The sequence below is a fragment of the Nuphar pumila genome, chromosome 3 (assembly GCF_984573655.1).
Source record: "Nuphar pumila chromosome 3, dmNupPumi1.hap1.1, whole genome shotgun sequence".
Taxonomy (NCBI): Eukaryota; Viridiplantae; Streptophyta; class Magnoliopsida; order Nymphaeales; family Nymphaeaceae; genus Nuphar; species Nuphar pumila.
Genome location: NC_143251.1, coordinates 145,814,351 through 145,826,954, shown reverse-complemented (window position 1 = coordinate 145,826,954; position 12,604 = coordinate 145,814,351). Strand labels below are relative to the sequence as shown.

Sequence of the window (12,604 nt, the reverse complement as noted above, 5' to 3'; positions counted from 1 at the left end):
ATCATAGCATAATCAACTATAATATTCATCATGTATTATCAGAAGCATAAAATTAAGGAACTAAGTATATGGTGAAAACTGGTAATTGGCCTTGTGGTAGCCAGTAGCTAGAAGTCACTCAAGAGAGGATTCATAACGTTTTCATAAATTTCTACCAATAAGACAAATGTCAACAGAGCTTCACATAAGTTCTTGATTGCTTGACAATGCACAGAACCATCAAAATACAAAATCCTGCTAATTCATAAGAAACAACATTAGGAGCCAGTGTTCATAGGGAAAAGAGTTTTAGCTCTGTTTGGGAGTGAACAACCAGGATTTTATATGCTGCATCTCTTTCGAGAATTTTTGTCATGCCACTTAATTTCATATTTTTCAACTGACACCATAGCTATTCTTCAACTTACTCCGTAGTCCTTTGTCTAAAAAAGAAATTTGAAGGCTATTTTGCAGGATATCCTAGAGTTTTTTGCTACAACATTAGTTGCTTTTAATGACTTTTGTTCATTTGTCAAGGATGTACATTTATATATGGTCACATGGACAACAAAAAGGACACATGGCATGCCATTCAATTTTTCATTAAGAATACTGTATAAGGAGGCATGACACAAGGGTAACTGGTAAGTTGGGAATATTCCCGTGAGATAGTCTGGGAGAGATCAGCCTATGCATTTTTCAATGCTACTGCTCTCTATGAATGGTTTAACTAGAAAATGACAAACCCAAGAAGTAATACAAGCAAAAACCAAGCTAATTTAGTTGATGCCAATTGTTATCAGTTCAAAAGCAACCTAAGAAAGAGTCACATCTCTCTCCCAGTTTCAGTGAATACATGCCTTTACACAACCCAAGGATCTCTTGTTTACTGAAAAACATGGTTTGAGACAAATTATAAATTGTTTTTCTTTTAAAATCAAAAGTTAACAAAACCCGGTCCGAGTCACCGAGTTGACCCGCCGAGTCACGAGTCAATAAAGAACGAGTCGAGTCCCGAGTCACGGGTTTTAAAACCTTGTCCGGGACCCTTCCATTTCTGTTCTGCAACAAAAGTAGAGCTTGAACTGTTGAACATATGCTCAATACAAATGTCTACGCAATAAGAACATAAGGCTGGAAGTAGCACCTCTTTCAATTCTTTGCTGGGACATCCAAATTCATCTCTTGGAGGTTCAGCAACAGATCATCTGAGCTCAAAAACACTCTGTTTGCAGAATTTGAGATCGTATGGGCTATCTCTCTAGCAGCTTCAATCTTTCTTAATGTAATGAATGCAGGATTGTTGGCAATAGCCTGACCAATCAGCTGAGCACTCTTGGCCTCACCCTGGACGCAAACACAAATGAAACGGTTTATGCAGAGTAGATGCAGTAAGGTTACATGTGTGTTTGGAAGTCATTTCAGCATGAAAGCAAGATGACCTAGTCGAGTAGACTTCAAAAACTATAAATATGCACTGTGCAGCAACAAAAAGATGACTATTAGGATGAAATCAAAGGGCATTTTTACCTGTGCTCTGATTACAGCACTCTTCTTGTCTTGCTCTGCCTTCTCTACAACAAACTTGGCACGCTCTGCCTCTTGTGCAGCAACCTGCTTGGCTTCAATTGCAGCAGTGAACTCCTTTCCAAAAGTAAGACTTGTGATGGACACATCGTCTAGGGCTATGTTGAAATTTGTTGCTCTATCAGTCAATATTTTCCTAATCTCCCTACTAACAGCCTGCAAAATAGACACATCTGATATTTAAATTACAAGTGTCTTGTGATCAACATCTTCAAATATGTGTAAACTAAATCACGAAGTTTAGTTTTGAAATGAATACTTGACTGGACACCCAAACGGTAGAGTTATAAGAGATTCGCAGAGCAGTAAATCATAAATTGTGACCATGATGACGGTTACTATCATTATTCTAGAAAGTTGCAGGCCCCTACCTCTCTCTGAGTGATCAGCTGGCTGGCATTGTATTGTGCAACAACTGCTTTCAGAGTTTCATGAATGATTGAAGGCAGGACCCTCTCATTGTAATTCTCACCAAGTGTTCGGTAGACTGTTGGTAATTGATCTGGTACAGGTCGAGTAAGAACCCGAAGGCCGATTTTGACCTGCATGAATGTATGATGTCATCTCATTCAACAATTTGAACACACAGAACAAGAAAAGAAGCTACATGCACTTTGGAACATTTAGGCAGCATTTGGATACAACATACCAAAATGTGGGTTTCCACTAACCCAACTTTTGGTAAACCCACGTCTATCAAAACATAGTTCAAAGATTTTTTTAACTCTTTTTTGGCTGTCATTCAACATGGGTGGTACCATTCTAAACATTTTCCAGTTATTGAGAGGCCGGAAAATGGTTGGAAGAAAAAACCAAATGATAAGCCCTTACGGGTCACAGACCAGCCGGAAAACAGCCCAGACAATGATTCCCACACTAGAGACAGCAACTGTCTGACAACTTTTGAACCACATTGGTAGAACGAGGGGCACACTTGTGTACATATAAGAGGCAGCCATCAGAATTGCCAGTTTTATCAAGAAAGCACTATTAGTCCACATCATGGTCTGTAAACAAGACCCCGTTGTCTGGATCTGGATCTGGATCATGCAAATACATTCATTGGTTTTGTTTTCATTTCTTACATTATCAAAATTCCACATTTAAACAAATTAACAAAGCCAGTGTAAAAAAATATAATAATAAATAGATAACAATCATATAACTCATGGGGTCAAATGAGATTGGTGGATGGTAAAATCACAGTATCACAACCAAGGGATCTCAGGTTCAAATAACATGGGCTAGCCACAGATTACATATTAAAACAAAACTCAAAAATAAAAGAACTTGTGAAAATCACACTCCCCCTCCCCCTTCCCAAAAGGGCAGATCACAGAAGACAAATAAAAGAATCAGAAAGAAAAACCTTATCCCATGGCTACAGATAGAAGAAAAGAAAAGGAGGACCAGATTAGAGGGTAAACTCAATGATCATCATCACCCACAAGTTAATCAGAGTGGTGCATGACAAACATTATCATCATAGCCACCTTGTTGGCAAAAATGTACACACACACAATATATATGTGGTGGATGCATGAAGGAAAAAATGTTTTTCTCATAAGGAAAAGACTAGAAGCAAAGGTTTCCATTAGAAACCTTTGGAGTTTTCAATGCCACCTTTTTACATGGTCATGTTGGTGGAAAACCTACTAAGATAAGCAACTTTACCATCTAAACTTCCCCATCATATAATTGATTATAGAATACCAGATTCTAGTTTACTTATCTAGAAGTAAAGAACTGTAACAGATTTGAATATATATGTATGTGTAGGGGCATTCTTGCGAATGCTGCATCAATAAGTTAAAAAAAAATAATTTATGATCTACATGGCACTCACCATTTGCAAATCACGACTTCCAGAAGTGCTCTCCACAAGATGAGGTCGTGCACGAACATCATAAATAACAGGTCTATCAAACCAAGGTATCATGAGGTGTGTTCCTTCAGGATAAACCTACCAATAAAAGCATATCAAGAGACAAAGAAACCACCTTTCACCAAAAAGTTTGAAAGTTGAGACAAATAATTAGAATATATTACATATGTGCAACTACTAATAAGCAAATAGTCACAGAAATTTAAGGTCACCAAACAAAGCGACTCCTCTCAGAATGCAACTTCCAATCATCAAAATCAGGCACAATTATCAAAGAATTAAGAGAAATAGAAAAGAGTGGACAAAAAGGTCTAAAATGGTGGACTTTGGCACCATGAATGTCATCTTTAAAGTGCAAATCTTGAAGAATTCTAAGCCATCATGATGAATAAATATTAATATGATAAATCCAAGTTGAAAGTTGAAACTTAACATAATCAATGACAATTAAAGGAAAATACAAAATAAAGGATGAAGAACATAGAAACAAAAAGAAAGTCAAGACATTTTGACCATGTCTAATTAGGTTTCACTGTGCATGAAGTGTTCTAGTGTGTCCGACCTCCATATAGTGTCATGTGATATCAACACAAGAGGTGCATGCTAAGTGAAGTGACAACATCCACACAAACACACATATAGATATATAAAATATATTAATTCATTTGTTTGTGTGAACAATGCTGGTAAGGATTGTGTATGCATTACCCAAGATTAATTCACAAATAAGATTAAGAGTTCTCAGAATTCATGAAAAGATATGACATATGTAACAGGCTAGTGGCAGACAATTGCAAACCAGATTTTATAATGAAAAATGGGGTTCACACACAACCAGGGAACAACCCAGCCAGCAAAGGCAACTATACCAACAACACCCATCTACCGCCACAAATTGCTTGACGAATAATAATAATAATAATGGTAAAGCCACCGACACCAAATTTATCAACACTTGAATATTGAATGTGCATGATTTTAAGACTTTTTTGTAGCTATAATACCTAGCAGCTATGGAAATTATGGTATTAAATGATTATTTAGGTTCTACACATGATTGGTGCATCTTTGTAAATAAGAAAAAAAAAATACTGCAAATGGAGAGCAGTGGATACAAATAATTTCCAAACAGCAAAGGGGAAATAATTAAAGGTTGCAACTTAGAGAGTATAATATAGGATGACACCCTTGACAAGAATAATGACGTCACTCACTGCTTTATTGAATACATGATACAAAAGCATCACAGATTTTTTTATTAGTTGTAGTTTCTTAACAAGAAAATCAACTAATACGGTGTCAATATTCAGCCTGTACACAAAAATCTGCCCTCTGTAATCAACAATATCTGAGACATTTTTTTTAACCAATTAGTACATACTGCCTCACCTACTTGTCTGTACCCTTACTAAGTATCAACTACAGATTCTTACACAGGGGAAAGAGGCCGCAGAGTGCAAGTCTACATTTTCGTAGTTATTCATTGATCAAGTGTCCAAATAAAACCGTAACATATTCTAACTTTCACGTAGATGGTAGCTTTCTTCTCCTTCTCAAGGTGTCAAAACTTGTAAGAATAGAATTAAACCACCTTTGCAGTCTTACGTGTGTGCATGGAAACCCAATTAGGATTCATATATTCCCGCTAAGAATATGTGGTTTTCATTGTTCAAAGAACAATGTCTGATAACAATGTGCGAATACAGAGCCATCTACGCTTACTTTAAGAAAATTTTCCACCGGTTCAACAAATACAAAACTAATACCACTATACTCGAATTCTTATATAGAAAGACAAGTATGAACCAAGTTTCCATTATTGGATGCACTAAAGGGAATTGGCGAAACATATATAAGAGAACAAACCTTGTCCTTAACACCAACAATTCTGTTAAAGACGATGGCGCGATGACCACCTTCAACATTATAGAGGCTGTGCGTTGCCACATACAATCCAAGCCCACCCAGAAGTGCCACCTTCACCAATGCCGACGCCGCACCTCCCCCTGGTACATTTGGGACCCGAACATTGTTGAAGTTCATCTTCGCTAGAGAAAAAAACAAAACAAAACAACCCACATCAATGTTATAGCACACTACCATTATCTGTCTGTGTGTATACCTATGTGTATGAAGTAAAAATCATCAACTCTGGAGATCTGCAGAGAAACCAATATCAAATCGGGAAAAAAAAATTTGAGATAAAATAAAAAATGGCTATAATTATTAATAAAAAACTATTTCATATGGACAAATCAAACTATCTGCTGCAGTCTTTTTCAATCTCAACATAAAGTTCTTAAACATTATCTAATGGCAATATATAACACTAGTGCGATAATTTGAAGTTCATAACAATGCATAAATTTTTTTTATGACAAAATAAATCAAAATAAGAAAGTACCAACTAAAATGGGCCCCGACGGTTACTCCCAGCATAAAATTCATCTATAAGAGAATCTATAACTAAAGTCATAGTATATTCTCGTTCGATGTACAATGTCATACAGTCAGCAAGAAAACCGTCGTCCATGGTAATGTACTTCTAAAAGAATGTTGGTTTCCTTAAATGAAAAGAAAAGAATAAAGGTTATTGTTTTATTTGATTGTGAAGTCTGATTCATGCACAATAAAGAAATTGTGTTTGATTATTCCTTAAAAAAAACTGAGAAAAAAGTCTCATGTACATCTCAAAATCCAGCGCAAGATTTTCCCGACAGCATAACTTTTGACATAATTTTTTCCAATCAACCTTGGTGAGAGTGGTTTTGCAGCCAAGCATTAGCCATCCAAGGAATTGAGATAAGGTGTAATGTGATTGCACACTTTCAGTGTGCTGCTGCACCTAATCAGCCACCATCTTTGGAATGAATCCTGTCAGCTGCCGGGCCCAGCAGCAGATGGTCACCATCTGATAAGTACAGGGGGCAATCACATTTTACCTGATCACCTAACATCTGCTGTTAAGCCCCATAGCTGACAGGTAGTGTCTTGATCAAGTGCAGCAGCATATAAAAAGTGTGCAATCACATTGCACTTGATCCTCCTTCACCATCCAAGAGTCATTATTCATCTCAGATTGACGAATTGCATGACCAAGTTTGATTATTGACTTAAAGAGCGGTAAGTTAGTAAAGAACTCAAATTCTGCACTCATGAAGGCTCTGCTTATCAAGTTCGAAACTTATAAGTATGCATCCTTTGATGCGAGGGTCAATCTGAGTGGCCTTAGGTTTTACACAAATGACTTTGATGAGCGAAGCCGTATTTCCGATTCTCCAAAAATAATTAGTACAGATTCTGGGCAAATCGAAACAAAGACCCAATCAATTTGTTCCTCTATTTCATATGACCCACATTAAAAGAACCTCTTTTCCAAGATTACTTTTTGTCAAATGAATTGATGAAGACAGATTTTCGTTTTCAACTAATGAAGAAAGACGATGAGAATCAACCTAGAGAGAGAGAGAGAGAGTTCGATTCGAAGATCACTGACCGAGGCTTGCTGAGGAACTCTGCAACTCACCGGAAGCGGACACTGAAGCCAACACCGAAAGGGAACAAAAGAATCACTAGCGGCGGCGACCGTATCTGGATTCCGCCGGCGTCGTCGACTGTTGCAAGCAGGGAGAGAGAGATGGGGGGAGAAAGAGAATACAATACGTAACAGGGGCCCTGTTTTAAAACCCTACCGGGTTTCGGCTCCGGGTCAGGTCAGACCCGGGTCCGACCCGGATTCTGAGGCAGGACTGTGTTTCGGATCCGGGTCAGCTCCGCCCCTGCCTACGAGCATCTCTTTCTGAACTTGCACCTGAAAGTCCATAATATCTATGAAACTAATTTATCTAGAGAATGTGCCTAACAAACATTTCTTTCTGAACTTGCACATGATAACTAATCATTTGATTTCTAATTGCACAAGCATCTTGGTAATCACTGCATTAATAAGTTCCAAATAATTGTTTGCTTAGATTGCTATTCTTTTTATATTAGTTTAAGCTTGAACTTTAAACCCATATTTAGCCTTAATCATTTAATTCCTTACAGCCTTTCACTGTCTTCATTCCATACGGCTCCAACCTACAAATCGTGGGTCGTAAAAGAAATCATAGAGATGTGTACTTTCAACAACGGTAAGTTGGTATCCGTTTTCCATTTAATTGCCAAATCGCAGAATCGTTCATTTAGTTAGTTAAGACCATACTCAATATACAGCTGGAGTAGCTCAGTTGGTTAGAGCGTATGGCTGTTAACCATAAGGTCGAAGGTTCAAGCCCTTCCTCTTAGCGATTTCTATACCGTATGGCTCATTCCGTTCTTTTTATAAGAGAAATTTTTTATCTGCTTTATTATGTGAGCCATTTTAGGAACCCTTCCGACCACCCTAGTTCAAAATACAAATTGTAAACTGCTACTTCTCCTAATATAATGATGGCCATGTTGAAATTTCATTTTTTATTTTTTGTCTTTTGAAGGAATTATGGGCTCCTTTTCTTAGTTGGAGAATTATGCAAGTCGATCTCACTCCATGATGGAAAATCTAGTGACAAAAAATGTATTGTTTTTAGGGAAAACTTGGGAAAATATGGAAGCATGTAAAATATTAAAAGATAAATATCAAGAAAATAAAAAAAACAGTGGTTTCATTGGGTTAATTAATATTGCTCTGCTTTCAAAAGATTCAATGGTTTAAAAATATCATGATATATTCAGGATGGTGTCGGTGTCTGAAAATATCACGATAGTTTCAATATTCCAAGATATCGGCAATATTGTTTGCATAGGTCTATGTATCATGGAAAAAAAACTTTTACTATAAAAAAGAAGGTGGGATTCATCTGTAATGAAAAGAGGCGGAAGCACAAATAGAGCAAAAGTCACTCCTTAAGAGTGACTACAAGAGCCAAGAACACAAACACCAAATGTGCACACACAAAACTCACAAATATAGGAAATGACTTAAAGTCATAAGTTGGATTTATTGAAGAAAGGAAGAGAAGGGTGTAAAAACCCATACATTTACAAGGGGGAACCTCCTCTTTAAATAGAGGAGGGAAGCACTAAAGAGGACCCATAAAGGGGGCTCCCTTCTAGTCGTTGGGAGCCCCAACGGTCATAAATATGACTGTTGGGGCCCCAACGACTAGATGGGTGGGGCCCCTTTATCATTCCAAAAAGCAAAAAGAAGAAATAAAAAAGGAAAAAGAAAAAAGGGAAAAAGAGAAAAAAGGAAAAAGTAAAAAGTAAAAAGGTACATTTGGGAATTACCAAAATACCCCTATCGGGTTTTTGGTTTATACAAAACAGAAAAAGAAAATATAATTATGTATATATGCATATATACGTATATATACTTATATATATATACTAATGTATATATATATATAAGTATATGTATATATATATATACATAATTTAACACGCCCCCTCAAACTTTACGGGGAGAAGACCGAAAGTTTGCCAAGAAGAAACATGAATCGTGAAGTTGGGTGCGCCTTGGTGAAGAAGTCAGCTAGTTGATACTCTGAAGTGACATATGGCAATGTGATGGTTCCTTTGAGATATTCGTCTCGAACATAATGACAATCCATTTCGATATGCTTGGTCCGCTCATGAAAAGTGTGATTGCTGGCAATGTATATCGCACTCTTGTTATCACAACAGAGCTTGGTGGGAGTGGAAATGTTAACGCCCATGTCACTAAGAAGACTTCTGAGCCACACAATCTCCATAGTTGTCATTGCCATAGCTCGATATTCAGCTTCAGTAGATGATAAGGAGACCTTCTGCTGCTTCTTGCATCTCCACGAGATGAGAGATTCACCTAAAAAAATGCAAAGACCCGTAATTGAGATCCGATCATTGGGATTTCCTCCCCAGTCAGCATCAGTAAAAGCAGTTAATTCAAGAGATGAGGAAGAGGATAAGAAGAGTCCCTTGGAGATGGTATTTTTGATATATCGCACAATTCTCATTACGGCCGCCATATGAACCGTAGTAGGAGCGTGCTGAAATTGGCTCGCTGCATGAACCGCATGAGCTATATCTGAACGTGTGATGGATAGATAGGTGAGGGATCCAATTAATTGGCGGTAAGGGGTTGGATCTTCAAGAGGAACATCATCTTCAAGTCTTAGTTTCGCATTGATAACTTCAGGGGTCTCCACTTTCTTTTCATCAGATATTCCTGACTTGGTACAAATTTCGGCAACTAACTTCATTTGAGATAAGATGTACCCTCGTGCTGAATAGGCCACTTCAATTCCTAAAAAATATCTCAAATAACCAAGGTCAGACATATCAAAAGTATCTTTTAATATAGACTTAACATCATTTACTCCCTTTTTGTCATTCCCACTGATGATCATATCATCAACATACAGTAGAAGCATAATAATGGAGTCACTTGTTCTTTTGACAAAAAGAGCAGTGTCAGTATAACAAGAAGAAAAACCTAAATTGATTAATACAGTACTAAACCTGTCATACCAAGCTTTAGGAGCTTGCTTAAGTCCATATAAAGCCTTTTTTAATTTTAAAATTTTTCCATTTAAATTCATACCTGGAGGTGGTTCCATATAAACTTCTTCATTTAAATTATCATTCAAGAAAGCATTTTTAACATCAAGTTGAAAGATGGGCCATTTTTTGACAGAAGCTATAGCAATAAGGGCTCGAACACTAGTCATTCGAGCAACCGGGGCAAAAGTTTCATCATAGTCTACCCCATACTCTTGGGCATAACCTTTGGCTACCAACCTAGCCTTATATCTTTCCAATGAACCATCACTCTTAGTTTTTACTTTAAACACCATCTACATCCAATGGGTTTCTTGCCATTGGGAGGATCAATGACTTCCCAAGTTTGTGCCTTTTTAAGAGCATTAAGTTCAAGCGCCATAGCTCCATTCCAATGATCATATTGTTTAGCATCATTGTAATGTGATGGTTCATGAAATGAGTGAAGAGCAAGAAGACATGCTCGATAATTAGGAGAAAAAGAGTCATAAGAAACAAATCTATTTGGAATCTTAGGAATGCGATTTGATCTTCTTTGAGAGGTTTCTTCTATCGACTCATTTTGAAAAAATCTTTCAAGGGCACATGGAGGATTTCTTTCATTCCTTCTAGAGTAGACTTGTATTTGTTTTGAAGCATTCTCTTCTAAGTTTTGATCATTATTTGGATGTTCAACAAGATCTTCAAGAGGTTCATTAAGATCAATATGATTATCTATGATGTTTTCTTGAGGTAACAAGTCAAATAAAAAGGAATAGTCAATATTTTCATTTGGTTGATGCGAAAAACCATTTTCTTCTTCGAGGAATGTGACATCTTTTGAGATATAAAGTTTATTATTAAGGATGTCAAAACATCGATATCCTTTTTGTTTTTCGCCATATCCCAAAAAAATACATTCAATAGCTCTAGGAGAAAGTTTATCATTCTTTCGAGTTAAAACAAAGCATTTACATCCAAAAATTCTTAATCTTTTATAATCGGGAGACATATTGTAAAGTTTTTCAAATGGAGAAAGATTTTTCAAAGAGGATGAAGGGATTCTATTGATGAGATATGTTGAAGTTAGAACCGCTTCGGCCCAAAAGGATTTTGGGATATTTTTTGAAATCAATAATGTTCTTGTAGTTTCTATTATGTGCCTATGCTTTCTTTCCGCAAGACCATTTTGTTGCGGAGTGTTGGGACAAGAACGTTGATGACAAATTCCATTTTCTTTTAAGTAAGTTTGAAAATCATTAGACATATATTCACCTCCCGAATCGGACCTAAGAATAGATAGATTTCCCAAAAATTGATTTTTAACCATAGCATGAAATTCTTTAAAGAACGAGAAGACTTCAGATTTGCGACTTAAGAAGTATATCCATGTAAATCTAGTGAAGTCATCAATAAATACCACATAATACGAAAAACCTCCTTTAGATAAAATAGGGAAAGGTCCCCACACATCGGAATGAACAAGTTCAAATGGCCGAGTGGCAAAATAACTTCTTTGAGAAAACGGAATAGCTTTAGATTTCCCAAAAATGCAATCTTTACAAGTCATGTGATTGTCTTTACAAGTATTGTTCAAAAAAGGAAAAAGAGACATTTTTACAAAATTTGGATGACCAAGTCTCTCATGCCAAATGCCAATACTTTTATCTTTAACAAGATTGCAAGATGACTTAGATGGAAGCGTCAAAAAGTCCATAAAATAGAGATCACCCCTTCTATGGCCTTGCCCAATCAGCTTCCCTGACTGGAGATCCTGCACGATGCAATCTTTAGGTGAGAAAGAGACTTGGCATCCATGGTCGGTGATTTGGGAAACGGAAAAAAGATTTAAATTAATTTTTGGAACAACTCTTACTTTAGGAACAAAGAAATTTTGAGAATTTTTGAAGTCAAGTGTTCCAATACTTTCAATTTTTAAAGACGTTCTATCGGCCGTTGAGACATAGGAGGACATAAGTTTGGAAAAAACATTGGAAAGGGAGTTTTTATGAGATGTCATATGGAAAGAAGCACAAGAGTCTAGTATCCACATACCTGGAGGTGATGAAGAGTAGGCGATGGCGGCTCCGGATGTTGAAGGAGAAGACTTGAGAAGGTGTTGGAGAACTTCGGAGATATGATTAAGAGTTTCTTTGATATCTCCTTCTTTGGTACTTTCTTCCTTCTTTGGAGAATTTTCTCCAACCGCGGCAACCTTTCCTTTAAGCTTAGGACAAACCGATCTAATATGCCCCGGTTCATTACAATAGTGACATATGATTCCCTTTCTAGGCCCATTGATATTTTTGTTAAAGTGGGGAGGTCTATATGCTTTAACATTAGAACCGGGCCTATTAACGGCCAAAACCTCATCATTCCTAATGCTCAAGCCAAGTCGAGTTTCTTCTTGACATACCTCGGCAAGAGCATCTTCAATAGGTAGGGCTTTGCTTCTATGGAGAAGAGATGCCCTCACTTGTTCAAATTCCGGGCGAAGTCCATGAAGGAATTGAAAAAAGTGTTCCTTTTCAATTTGTTCTCTTCTTAGTTCAATGTCTTGTGGAGCAACCCATTTGGGCTCAAGAAGGGCAAGCTCATCCCAAAGAGGAGTTAGAGAGCTAAAATAGTCCCGAACACTCATATCCATTTGTTTGG

General features: G+C 37.0%; 1 protein-coding gene and 1 non-coding gene across 6 annotated transcripts; one reads left to right on the top strand and one right to left on the bottom strand.

Moving 5' to 3' along the window:
- Positions 1-736: 736 nt before the first annotated feature.
- On the bottom strand, positions 737-7,095 carry LOC149844297 (prohibitin-1, mitochondrial). Of its 5 annotated transcripts, none has more exons than XM_090002130.1 (7): positions 6,948-7,083; positions 5,318-5,499; positions 3,413-3,529; positions 1,938-2,108; positions 1,510-1,722; positions 1,127-1,326; positions 737-1,041 (listed from the first exon to the last, which is right to left on the bottom strand). In XM_090002130.1, exons 2-6 carry the CDS (start codon positions 5,492-5,494, stop codon positions 1,132-1,134), a joined length of 873 nt encoding a protein of 290 aa, XP_089858256.1. In that variant the 5' UTR covers positions 5,495-5,499; positions 6,948-7,083; the 3' UTR covers positions 737-1,041; positions 1,127-1,131. The 5 variants fall into 5 exon arrangements, with proteins under 5 accessions (XP_089858256.1, XP_089858257.1, XP_089858255.1 ...); XM_090002131.1 differs by having other exon boundaries at positions 737-1,036; XM_090002129.1 differs by having other exon boundaries at positions 737-1,326; positions 6,978-7,095.
- A 570-nt stretch (positions 7,096-7,665) lies between these two features.
- TRNAN-GUU (transfer RNA asparagine (anticodon GUU)) lies at positions 7,666-7,740 on the top strand. Its single transcript has one exon. It is a non-coding gene; the product is annotated as a tRNA-Asn (tRNA).
- The last annotated feature ends 4,864 nt before the right edge of the window (positions 7,741-12,604 follow it).